This window comes from Callorhinus ursinus, unplaced genomic scaffold (genome assembly GCF_003265705.2).
Source record: "Callorhinus ursinus isolate GAN/ISIS: 27379988/994484 unplaced genomic scaffold, GSC_fseal_2.0 scaffold5, whole genome shotgun sequence".
NCBI classification, from domain to species: Eukaryota; Metazoa; Chordata; class Mammalia; order Carnivora; family Otariidae; genus Callorhinus; species Callorhinus ursinus.
This window is the reverse complement of record NW_027397067.1, coordinates 17,507,240-17,520,278: the sequence shown is the minus strand read 5'-3', so window position 1 is coordinate 17,520,278 and position 13,039 is coordinate 17,507,240. Positions and strand designations below refer to the sequence as shown.

The 13,039-nt window shown below is 42.0% G+C and overlaps 1 protein-coding gene across 3 annotated transcripts in view; it reads right to left on the bottom strand.

Annotated features, from left to right (window-relative positions):
* Positions 1-7,987, bottom strand: part of TRIM55 (tripartite motif containing 55) — a 41,390-nt gene extending 33,403 nt beyond the window's left edge. For all 3 annotated transcript variants that reach the window (XM_025870654.2, XM_073892837.1, XM_073892836.1), the window contains exons 1-3: positions 7,669-7,987; positions 6,938-7,110; positions 414-579 (exon numbers count right to left, since the gene is read on the bottom strand). In XM_025870654.2, the coding sequence (XP_025726439.2) occupies positions 414-579; positions 6,938-7,110; positions 7,669-7,836 (507 nt within the window). In that variant the 5' untranslated portion in view covers positions 7,837-7,987. The remainder of the gene's footprint in view (positions 1-413; positions 580-6,937; positions 7,111-7,668) is intronic.
* Between the last annotated feature and the right edge of the window lie 5,052 nt (positions 7,988-13,039).

The following is a 13,039-nucleotide window of genomic DNA, read 5'->3' as shown; positions in this document are numbered from 1 at the left end:
GTGTGGCAAACAGAACCTTTTGTTAGCAAATGAGGAAAAATTCCTGTGCCTGGAGTGAAAAGTTAGCCTGTTCATATCTATGGTCTGAACTTCAAACGCCTCAGACCAGGTGCCAACACACTGCTTTTCTTCAGCAACCTCCAAAGTGCACAAAAAACATCGACCCTTGCCCTCTGCACACCTTCCTGACCCTGTGCACCCCTTCCCTCTCTAGCAGTCCCTGTCCTCTCCAGGGGATCTAGCGAGTGGCCACGTGCTCACCAGCACAGCACCCCTTCCCCCTCCAGCCTCCACGCCCTTGGCCTCAGGGCCACGTGGCTTGGCTGGTCCCCTTCAACAAAGGGAGCCAATCCCGCGGGCACTTGGAAGGGGCTGCCAAGGAAGAGCTGCAGGGGCCGGAGAGGCTCTGTTACCTTCTGCCTCTGGAACACGTGTGTTAGGGGTGCCACCTGGCAATCCTTGTGTGCCCCGAAGACCTTGCACAGAGAGCAGGTGGGCACCTCACAGTTCAGACAGTAGATATTGATGCGTTCTTCTTCATGCTCCTCACACATGGGCTGGTCAGACTTCTTTTCTGGTCTGGGAGGAGGTAGGCAGATAAATGTGTCAGCTTCCACTGGGGCCAAGCAGAGAGGGGTGATTAGCATTGCTATTCTAGAAAACTCCCAGGGTACCCTTCTTGCGCTCAGAGCTCTCCAAATTCAGTTGCCCTGTGGGCTTAGCAGTGACGTGCTGACAGATCTCTAACAACCAGCCTGGGGTAGGGGTAGGACTCAGACACTCTGATCTGTAGCATTTGACAATTTCTGCCAGTGTTCCCATCATGGCTGATTTCAAGCTGTTGAAGGTTTAAAACACATCTAGTGGAATTCCTGAAAGTTGAACCCTCGGTTTTTGTGTTAGGAAGGTGCTCTAGCCCTGTCTCCACATACTCGCAGGTCTCTCGAGATACTTTCCAATTATGGGTAAAGAAGGAGAAGTGGCGGATAAACTAAATCTCAAACTATTCCAGCTTTGCAGAGGTGCTAGGTCCCAACCCTCCAGCCTCCCGCAAACACCTTTCCCACCCAAAGGAGGAGGGGGGTGGGCTGGAGGATCCCAAATCTCTGATGATTAATCTAGATACTGGTGGGAAGTAGCTCTGTGTAAGAAGGAAAATGTCAGCACCTGCTTCATTCATTTGTTTGGGTCTCTTTCTGCCGTTAAGAAAATTAAATATAAATAACTTCCTGAGTGAGGACTTGACACTGATTAGGAGTGGTTAGTAAGTGCTCAATGAAGGTGAACAAACACTTTAAGCAATAAGAAAAATGCTGCTCTGGGACGTGGTGGTAACTTTGGAAGTAAGGATCTCACAGATAATCCCCAAGTTTCAGTTTTCCCAACAGTTCAGCACCAGCGAAAACTTTTCAGACCTGCAACAGGTGATAATGGAGTGTTGGGTTTGTGTTAGTGAGATGATGACCAAGTGATGAGGAATTGAAAGCATCAAACAGGAGTGACAAGTCATTGCCATTTAAGAAGAACCTGTTAGCTGGAGAATCACAAGCAGCCCAAGTTCACAGCACGTGGTAGGGCCTTGTATATTCCCCTAATGATCAGCGTGGCTTATGTATTATCATCAAGATCAAATTTATGCCAAGTCGTGGTGTTCTAGGCCCTCTCTGGAGAGCATCGTGAGAGATGTGGGTGTAGCCTACTTCTGCAAAAATCTGGAATTCTTACATATCCTATCTAAAGACTGAGGTTGTTAATAGCTTTCAGAGGTACCTGGAAAATGTAAATACAAATCCATAACCTTTCCTCACATCCCCAAACACATAGTTATTTAAAAGCATGGTTATTTAAAAGATTTGGGGCTGAGTTTTTCCATTGTTACCAAGATCCACTTTTAAAAAACTGCAGGTTTTAATGGGCCATGAAATCGATTATTATGGGTCATGAAATCAATTTCGGGGTCATGACCAGCATTGTTAAAATCAAAATAAAATAGAACAGTAAATACTGTGAACTACATGTAGTAAGAATAAGGTAATGATATGTGAAACTCTTGTTTCTGGTGTACAAAGATAGATGTGTATGTAGGTACATATGTGTGTACACATATCTAAGTACGCTGGAAACAAAAGTGTATATTTCATATCTATTTATCTTTATATCCATCCATGTATGTAATAGTCACTGTATCACAATGTAAAATGTACTTCTGCTGTGAGACATGAATAAAATGGTTTAAAAACCATTGCTGTTGATGTGCTACCATGTAGCTGCAGCCCCAGAAACTCAGAGGAAGGCAGGGAATATACTGATTTACATCTAGAAATCACTAGGTAGGTGTCAAGTCAAGAGATTGGGCTGTTGGAAGAAGCCCTGGGTCTGGTAAGGAAATTGTATGGGCTTCCAGCCTCAAGATTTCAGAATCTGGTTTTTGAAAAAGGAATTTTTGCCCGGTCTTATAGCAATATGTTTTCCATAAAATCTGTGGCCTCCTGACTTGAATTTCTGCTATATTCTCGGAAGTCAACTGAGGAAAGTAAACTGCCCAGGTCTGTTTCCTCCACCAAAATGTGAGTTCCACGAGGACAGGTCTGTCTGTTTTTGCTGGATCCTCACTGCCCAGAACAATGCATTGCACAGAATGGGTACTCAGCAAATATTTGTTGAATGAATGAGAAATGAAAGATAATTTGCCAGATTAATGGATAGTATTTCCTTGTGATCTAACGTAAAACCACTCATCTGGGGAAGGCATGTGAAATATGGGGAAAACCCAGCGTCACTTGGCACTCATGAGCAGCAAAGAAAGAGGCCAGACAACATTCCGAAGACTCCCATTTATAAATGACAAAGCCCTTTGGGGGTTATCTAGAGACTAGGAGTGGTGGTTTGCTTTTGCTTGGTCAAAGGCTTCTCCGCCTCCAATACCTTCCCTACCATGTATCTCCATCTCATAATAATAAATGTCAGGCAAGTGTCTGGAGCACATTTACTGGAAAATGGCACAGATGATGCTTTTGTGGCTCATCTCCCTGCAGCATTTCCTGAGGACAGCCTGTGTCCCTTGTGCTATTCTGATGTCAACAGCTCTGACCAGAGCTCAGGTATGTAAGTGTATATATGTAGACATGCGTATGCATATATAAATGTATAAATATATACAATATACACAGTATAAATATACACCCAGTACACGTAAACACTAAGAATGTGGCAATAGCCATAAGGTTGCATGTTTAGTTTTGATTGTGATTATTTTTCCATAATGCATACAGGCTGAGAACTACTTCCCATATTCCTTATCAGGTTTTTCTTGTTTAGGTGGCAACACGGGCCCAGGGGCATCACCCACTTATAAGTGGGTATATAATAGAAACCTTTAGACAACTTAAAACATATAACAGACTTGGGTCAAACATGGCATAGGTATGATGTAAATGCACTTTCATGAGGTGAGAGTGTCTGAGCTCACAGTTGTGGCTCAGGTCTCAGCTCCAGATGTGGGCAGTGGCCCCTAGCCATTCAGTGCCGACCAGCCTCAAGGAGTCTGTAGCCTGCTGTCTCTGGCCTCAGGTTTCTGGGACCATTCTGGAGCTTCCCGAAGGGTGGGCATCTGGTCTTGGTGACGCATGGCAGGTGGTGCCTTTACAGTCAAACTGATCTCCGAGTTTAATTCCAGCTCAGCTTCCCCATGTGGCAGCTGTGTGGCCTCAGGCAAGTTACTTAACCTCTTTCAGGCTCCGCTTTTATTCATATCTGAAAATTGGCCCGAGGGTCTTCTAATTAAATATGGCAGAATGAACCTATGCCTTTTTTATTTGTGTTTCCTGTGGAAATCCTACTAAAATGAGAGTGAGGAAATCATAAGAATCACATTCTAGTATAAATCAATAAGGACAAAAAATAAGCAAGATGACAGCAGATGAGAGATGTTGACCAAATGTTGGAAATTGAGAACATCTGGATGAAAGGAAGTGCCCGGCTTGAGTTGCATCTTATTCTGCTAAGTGCCTGCAGGGGAGAAGCCTGCAAGGAGCAAGCTGACCTGAGCTGTGGAACCCAGGAAAGGCTCTGGAACTTCTGAAGCCAGGTATTCTGAAGGCAGGAGTGTGTGGGAGGCTGCAAAGTGGAGTGCTTTCTGCATATTTGAGAGATTACTTGAGGATGTGCTCCACAAAAACAGTAGAATAAACCAGCAAAGAGAAAGACATAGGCTCTAGGAAACAAGGATTCAACCCAGGGAAGAGTACAAGTAAAGTAGGTGAAGCCCTCGGGGCACCTGGGTGGCTCAGTCCTTAAGTGTCTGCCTTCAGCTCGGGTCATGATCCCAGGGTCTTGGAATTGAACCCCGCAACGGGCTCCCTGCTCAGCGGGAAGCCTGCTTCTCCCTCTCCCGCTCCCCCTGCTTGTGTTCCCTCTTTCACCGTCTCTCTTTCTGTCAAATAAATAAATAAAATCTTAAAAAAAAAAAAAGGCGAAGCCCAGCCACATGAGGACACTGACCTGATTGTCTGCAGTGAAAAGTAGATAATGTCTAAATTGAAAAATCAAGAAATGGGACTATAGTCATAGTATACAGATGTCACTGGGGTGATAACAGAAAAACAGCTAAAACAATGGAAAGTGGTTGGCTCTGAGGAGTGAGACTTAGGGGTGGAGAAAGAGTGGGGTGAGAGTGGACGCCTCCTTAGAGGTCTCGTACTATTTGACTATTTAAATTATGTATATGAGTTAGCTTCAGTGAAATATTCAGAAATTTTAACAAGATAATAATAATAATCACAATCTCACAGGATTGTTGTGAGAATTAGAGAATCACACACGATTCATGTGTAAAGCACCCTGAATAGTGGTTGACATGTACTCGGCACATATTAGTTTTACTTATTACAAAGTTAATTATTATAACTTTCATGGTTAATATTAGCGAAATAAATTCCTGTTCTTGTCACCTCCCACAAATTGTGGCTAGTTCAGCACCATGCAGAGGTCTAGGTAAGAAGGCCAGGTGTCGTCAAGATCTACAATCTCTAGTCTTCCTGTGGGAGGTCAGAATTGACCAGCCCCTCTCCTTTATGTCCCCACCCCAATGACGGTGAGCCAGAGATGGGTTCCTCTCACTCTTTATATCCAAGATTATTCTAAGGTTGCCTAATGGACTCAGGCTTCTGGGCTGGCAAGGCTGCCAGCCTCCAGGGAACACCTGGGTTTATGCCCAAACAGAAACACCTGGATCCTCTTTGCAACTTGTGGTTTTGCCACCCAGTAAAAATGTCCCAAAGGCAGGTCTCAAGTTCAAGAAATAACAGCATAAGAAGAATTTGGTAATCAGAAAAATACCAGTAGTGCACGCAGTTATGAGCTTCATGGTTGGAAATTTTGTTCATTACTTTTATACAGTTTGCTCACCTGGGCACTTTTTTGGCAAATGCACATGTAGACTTTATGGTTAAAGTAAAGATGTATCTTGTGGTTTTGCTAATGCTACAAGTTTTAATAGCTCTTCTCTGCATTTCATAACATTATTGCTATGATTTCCCATATTTCAGGCTCTCACTGTAGCAAGTAGCAAAATGAAATTATTGCAATAAATAGAACATGTAAGAAGGTTTGTGGTGTTGCTTTGTCAGCGGGCACTTACAAAGTAACCATTCTATGTAAGACACTCTACTAGGCACTGAATCAGTTGTTATATAAACACCTTTAATGATTGTCTGGGTTATTAATTGGTTATTTTTTTAAGAGACAGTGTGCATTTGCATTTTAAAGTAACGTAATACAATCAGATCAATCAATGAAGCAACAACAGCAACCATAGCACTTTCCTTCTTCTCCAGAGACTCTGGAAGCAAGGGAAATAGCTGACTCTGTGTCTCTGCAATATGTCACTGGCAATTACTCTTCTTCCCCAATTCCATGTAGATTCTGGCACTATCTAATTTAGTTTGAATCTTAAGCAGAAACTAATAGGCATAATGATTAAAATAATTATATCTTAGATTTATAGAACAGCTTTCCTTCCAAGAGTGCAAGGCTCTTAGAGCCCTGCAGATGTTCCATAAATACATGTCTCCTAATAAGAATCACAATGAGTTCATTTCCAGATGGTCTCAATATTGCTATCAAGCTTTGTGGACCGGACTGACCTGTGTACAATTGAAAAAGGGCTCTTCACACCATGCCTTCTAGGAATGAACTCCTGCAGTGTTGTCTCTAGGAAAGGAACTCTATAACCAATGTGATTCAATGAGGAAGAAGCCTTTTTTTCTTTTTTTAATGAATAGATGCGTATACTGAGTATCAGTCAATCAACAGGTGAATGCTAAGAGTATGAGGCAAATACAATCTAGAGATTAGAGAAACATAACCTGAATGCCATCTCCCCCGCCCCATGTCTCTAAACTTTAACTTGCTAAAGGAAGGACTGTGCATTGCTTTGCAACTTGCCAGAGTCCATACCATGACTAACTATGTTAGAGAACTTTGTTTTTATTATGATCATCTAGACAATTTTCAGGTGAGACTGTCTAAACTAGGAACTGGACTATTTTGGAAAATGCCATTTCTATTAGTTTCCCTTAAAGTTTTGTACTCTAGGTTTTCTGCTATGTAGAATCTGGAGCTACAAAGGACCTGCGAAGTGCAGAGATGTCTAAAACATACGTAATACAAGGCTTAGAGGGATGGGCCACATTATACCTCTTTCAGTATTACTGAATGGATTATTGTTAATGAATTACTTCACTCTTAAATTGATACAAAGGCTTGGGCACCAGCTGCCTTCTCCTTCCACGAGCAATTCTCACATTGGGAGGGACTCCCTTGGAAAAACAATGTCTGTAATGGGCAAACGAGCATTTGGTGTATTGATCCATTAGAACAAACAAACAAATAGACAAAAACAAGCTTCAAATGGGTTTGACACAGGGAGGAACCATACCTGGTGGACTCCTGCTTGTAGATGTCAATGATATTTTCCACCAGCAGGTTCCTCTGAAGGCCATATATCCCATGTCTGTCCAGAACCACTTCGTGTCTACAGGATGGGCAGCGAAATCGGCCCCCTGAGGCCACGGTGGTACCTCCTCTTGTGGGCAAATACGGGTTAGAGGCCTGTTCTTGCCGAGCAAGAAAAGAGGAATTGAGTAATGCCACACGTAGCTTTTCTGAGACTTCACTCTGTTACTACAAACAACATCAACTTCTACTTTAAGCTGGCCATAAGATAATCCCTTAGAGCCTTCTCAGCAAGTGGTCTCAGAATACAGGGCCAGCACTTATCCACAGTTAACGGCCGTGTACCATGTTCAGCATGAGACACTTTTCCATCCAATGTTTTTATAACCAAAAGTTCCAGCCAGAAACTCCAACATTAATGTCTTGGGCAGCAATTCATTTACAATTTTGAAGCAGATTCAATGTTTTGAGGTTTTTTGTTTTTTGTTTTTTTTTAAATATGATTCTTAGTATTTAAGTAAAACTAGATTTGGGAGTAAGGAGGAGGCAGACAGCAAAGCACAAAGCAAATCATTAAAAAAAATGTTTTTCTTAAAATGAATGCAGCCTTAAAAGGTTTTCTAAAAGAATTTACTTAAAAGTTAAGCACTTGATTCTGAGAAAAGAGACTCTTTTTTTTTTTTTTTTAACCCCCTAAATTCCAAACAAACCTACCTGGAAAATATCACTGGCACATTTCCTACACAGGTTATGCTGACAGGGGAGAATAACCACGGGCTTTGTGAACATCTCTAAGCAGATAGGACAGATGAGTTGCTTCTCCAAGTTATCCATGGTCTGCTGCTCTTTGGAAAAAGACTTATAATTCAAAGATGCGCTCATCTCCTGGCCGTCCCTGTGTGCACTGCCAGGGAAAGGGTGCTCCGAATGGTTTCTGCAAGTGTCTTCTGGAAATAATTCCAAAGATTGGGTGATCAAGTGTCCTTTATGGTTTTTTCGGTGGAAGACATTGTTTCAGGCCCAGGTTCAGAGGAGGTGCCCGAGCTGTTTTTAGCATCCGGAGACGTGGCGGGGGGGGGGGGGGGGTCCACATGACAGTGGGCTGACTTGTCCATATAAGCCAGTGACAGGAGGATGGATTCTGACAGGTGACAGAGAACAGGAGCCAACATTCCTGCCCCAGGGACTGAAGAGAGTGGGTGGGAAGAAGGATTACAAACCCCATTTAGACAGGGTTGTGAAGAGAGGGAGGTTGAAGCTGACAGTTGTCAACAACAAATGCAAATGTACATGCCTAGTCACTGAGCCATGCCCTCTGTGAGCGCTCAATCAGAACGTGGTGATGGGTTGCTCCAGGACTGGGGAGAATGCAGCCCAAGAGTCTAACTGTATAATGAATGCCATTTATGTCTTGAGAGTTTAGGAAGCGAGTCACCAAGAGTAGCATGATCTTACTGTCTTAAGTGAAAACATAAAAACATGTCTTGAAAGTCATGCTCCAGGCTTTACGAAGGCAATCATCTAAAAAGACTTGCTTAACGTTAATTTTATCATCTTTGCAAGAGTTGTGTTCTGGGAAAAATTCCAACTTAAAAACTGATTTCAATCCTTTTCACCATAAAAATGTCTGTGAAAAAAAATCCAAACACCAGTCCATGATCCCATTTTTTTAAAAAAGTTGTGACTAAAATTCTAGTAAGTTCTTTTTTTCTTCCGCATTGTTCTCCTTCCTCCCTAACCCCCTCTTTCATCCTGTATGCCTACAAACCCCTCTAACACACATCAAAAACACAAAGAAAACTTGGCAATCTTTTAAAATTTAAATTTAATTTGCAGCAATAATTAATAATGAGGTAGTAACTGGCATGTGGGGTAGTACACCCATTATTTCATTTTTCCATAAAGCAGGGAACAGATATCTGTGCTATTGCCAACTGAAGTGAAAATGGAGTCCTGCTTCCATACCTGGGTTTTTTCTGGCCTGAAATCCGTACTACACCTCTTTGGATTTGCCTCCTCCTCCAAGTTGATTTTTTTAAATGATAGTGTCCCTGGTCATTTCTGATATTCTTGGTCTGCTCTTGAGTCATAAATAGCAATCTTGATGTTTGCCAGTTATTTGTGAAAGAACTGTTTCATCAATATATGGTTATTTAAAAATTGAAAATCAGATCAAAAATGAAAAAGAGCTACATATCTGTTTATATGTGATGAATTTGCAGGTTAACTTCTCCTTGATTTAAAAATATTCAAACAGTGACCACATTTTGTCAATATATCGCCAGTATGCACTTAATCATAAGTAAAGAGTAGGCCAGTGTGACTGGTTATTTATGGTCTTATTGCTGTGTGCACTGAAAGCTTATTGAGACTCTAAGAAGCTCTATTAGCTAATAATAAGTTACATGTATTCATAAACATTTCAGGCATCTTAGGAGAATTTTGTGATTCCTTTCAGTATCTATTTAGCAACTCCAGTACAGAAGGGATTGGTGACATTTTTTTTTTGTTTGTTTTTACTGAGTTAATTCAGTTCACCTAGCCTAGGCAGTTAACTGTATTTATCATTACATGGGCTATGGAGGTCTGAACGCAATATGTGAGTTATTTTCTAGAGAAAAAGTTTCTACAGTAAAAGACTCTTCAACCTAAGGAAAAGCACTTAAACTAATAATGTACAATATAGCCAAGACTATCCTTATAAGAGGAGTTTATTCTTTCAAAAAATATTCACTGAGTGTTTATCATGTGTCCCCATTGTGCTCAGCTCTGTGGATGGAAAGACAAACAAGACACAGGTTATTGTCCTCAGGGAGCTTAACAGTGGAAATGAGACATTCATATACAGAAACATAGTACAAAACAAAATGTGATAAAGAGCTACAAAATTTCAGAGTGGGATTCATCAGGAGGGCTTCATGGGTGGGTTGATCCACTGAGAACTTAGATGAATGGTTGTATAGTCAGGTGGGGCATAGTTGGGGCTTTCCAAGGGAAGGCACAGAAGCAAAGACAACAAGGCACAGGAGTGCGGGGAATGCTCAGAGTGTATATGGTGCTTTGGGCGGGAGGGCAGAGCATGCTGCTGGGCACATTGGCAGGACACAAATACTGGGCTGAAGAGTTTTTAACACTCAATAAGTTAGGCAACAGGAAGTTGTTGAAGGTTTCTCACAGAAACATTTCCATGAGAGCTGTGCATTAATTAGATTAGTCTCACAGGGGTGGTTGGGATAGATTAGGGTGAAGGTGACCTAGGTAAAAACCAGATGGAAGGTTGTTAATAGCCTAGGTGAGAGGTCATGATGCCCTGCACTGGGCAAGGCAGTGGGGAAGAAAAGGAGGAAAGGGACTCTGAGGCTATAAAATTAGGATCCACAGGGGAGATTCGAATGCTCTGAGTCTGAGCAACCACCAGTGATGTGGTGAAGGTGCACAGTGAGTCAGGAGACAATCCTTTTTTCTTTCTTTCTTTTTTTTTTTTTTGATTGTATTTTATTATGTTATGTTAGTCACCATATATTACTTCATTGGTTTTTGATGTACTGTCCCATGATTCATTGTTTGCGTATAACACCCAGGGCTCCATGCAGTACATGCCCTCCTTAATACCCATCACCAGGCTAACCCATCCCCCCACCGCCCTCCCCTCTAGAACCCTCAGTTTGTTTCTCAGAGTCCATCGTCTCTCATGGTTCGTTTCCCCCTCCGATTTCCCCCCTTCATTTTTCCCTTCCTACTATCTTCTTTTTTTTTTTTAACATATAATATATTATTTGTTTCAGAGGTACAGGTCTGTGATTCAACAGTTTTACACAATTCACAGCGCTCACCATAGCACATACCCTCCCCAGTGTCCATCACCCAGCCACCGCATCCCTCCCACCCCCCACCACTCCAGCAACCCTCAGTTTGTTTCCTGAGATTAAGAGTCTCTTATGGTTTGTCTCCCTCTCTGGTTTCATCTGGTTTCATTTTTTCCTCCCTTTCCCTATGGTCCTCTGTCTTGTTTCTCGAATTCCTCATATCAGTGAGATCATAGGATACTTGTCTTTCTCTGATTGACTACTTTCACTTAGCATGATACCCTCTAGTTCCATCCACGTCATTGCAAATGGCAAGATTTCATTTTTTGATGGCTGCATAATATTCCATATATATATATATATACACACACACACACCACATTTTCTTTAACCATTCATCTGTTGATGGACATCTTGGCTTTTTCCATAGTTAGGCTATTGTGGACATTGCTGCTATAAACATTGGGGTGCACATACCCCTTTAGATCACTACATTTGTAACTTTGGGGTAAATACCCAGTAGTGCAATTTCTGGGTCGTAGGGTAGCTCTATTTTCAACTTTTTGAGGAACCTCCATACTGTTTTCCAGAGGGGTTGCACCAACTTGCATTCCCACCAACAGTGTAGGAGGGTTCCCCTTTCTCCGCATCCCCGCCAACATCTGTTGTCTCCTGACTTGTTCATTTTAGCCATTCTGACTGGTGTGAGGTGGTATCTCATTGAGGTTTTGATTTGGATTTCCCTGATGCCGAGCGATGTTGAGCACTTTTTCATGTGTCTGTTGGCCATTTGGATGTCTTCTTTGCAAAAATGTCTGTTCATGTCTTCTGCCCATTTCTTGATTGGATCATCTGTTCTTTGGGTGTTGAGTTTGATAAGTTCTTTATAGATTTTGGATACTAGCCCTTTATCTGATATGTCATTTGCAAATATCTTCTCCCATTCTGTCGGTTGTCTTTTGGTTTTGTTGACTGTTTCCTTTGCTGTGCAAAAGCTTTTTATCTCAATGAAGATCCAATAGTTCATTTTTGCCCTTGCTTCCCTTGCCTTTGGTGATGTTTCTAGGAAGAAGTTGCTGCGGCTGAGGTCGAAGAGGTTGCTGCCTATGTTCTCCTCTAGGATTTTGATGGACTCCTGTCTCACATTTAGGTCTTTCACCCATTTTGAGTCCATTTTTGTGTGTGGTGTAAGGAAATGGTCCAGTTTCATTCTTCTGCATGTGGTTGCCAGTTTTCCCAACACCATTTGTTGAAGAGACTGTCTTTTTTCTATTGGACATTCTTTCCTGCTTTGTCGAAGATTAGTTGACCATAGAGTTGAGGGTCCATTTCTGGGCTCTCCATTCTGTTCCATTGATCTATGTGTCTGTTTTGTGCCAGTACCATACTGTCTTGATGACAGCTTTGTAATAGAGCTTGAGTTCCGGAATTGTGATGCCACCAGCTTTGCTTTTCTTTCTCAACATTCCTCTGGCTATTTGGGGTCTTTTCTGGTTCCATACAAATTTTAGGATTATTTAGGAGACAATCCTTTTAATCCAGCTTCCATGTCTACCTTGCTTTGTGGTCTTGGGAAACTGACCTCAACTGGCTGAATTTCAGTTCTTTTATCTGTAAGTGAGTGGTATCCATAACTTAGCTTAACAGTATTTGTAGGGGAAAAAAACCTTTGAAACAATATTAATTTTGACATTGAGAATCTCCAGTTCAATTATTTGATGTAAAGTTGATCTCTAGCCTTTCCTCTGTTTTTCTGTTTCCTGTCTCGTACTTTTTCTTAGAACTGCCTCTAGGAGATGACCCAGCAAACTAGCAAGAATCTCACAGGCTTAAGAGTCAAGTTGATAGGTAATTATCACTTTCCCCTCTTTATACTCTTTTCTCCACTCTTCACTCCTCCCAACTCTCACAGTCCATGAAGTAGGCATGTGAATTGAGAGTAGGACATGGGAGTAGCACTCTGCTCTAGGGATGAACCAGAAAATTTTAGTCTGCTCCCAAATCATTCACAGAGTCTGAAAGATAGGGAAGATTCTGAAACTGAATCAGATTTGAGGTCAACTTCAAGTCTCTGGGAGTTGGAGTGGATCTGCACCTCCACAGAGTCATGAAAACCAGATTAGTCTCCTGAAGGAGTCCTAGATTGTATGGGAGTGATGGACAACCATCTCACCTTCCCAAACCCCCACCCACCACAACTAGGATGGGGGTTGAAACCAACTGGGGCAATTACACAGGGAGTTGATTTGTTGGAAGCCCCAATTACCCTTCATTCCCAA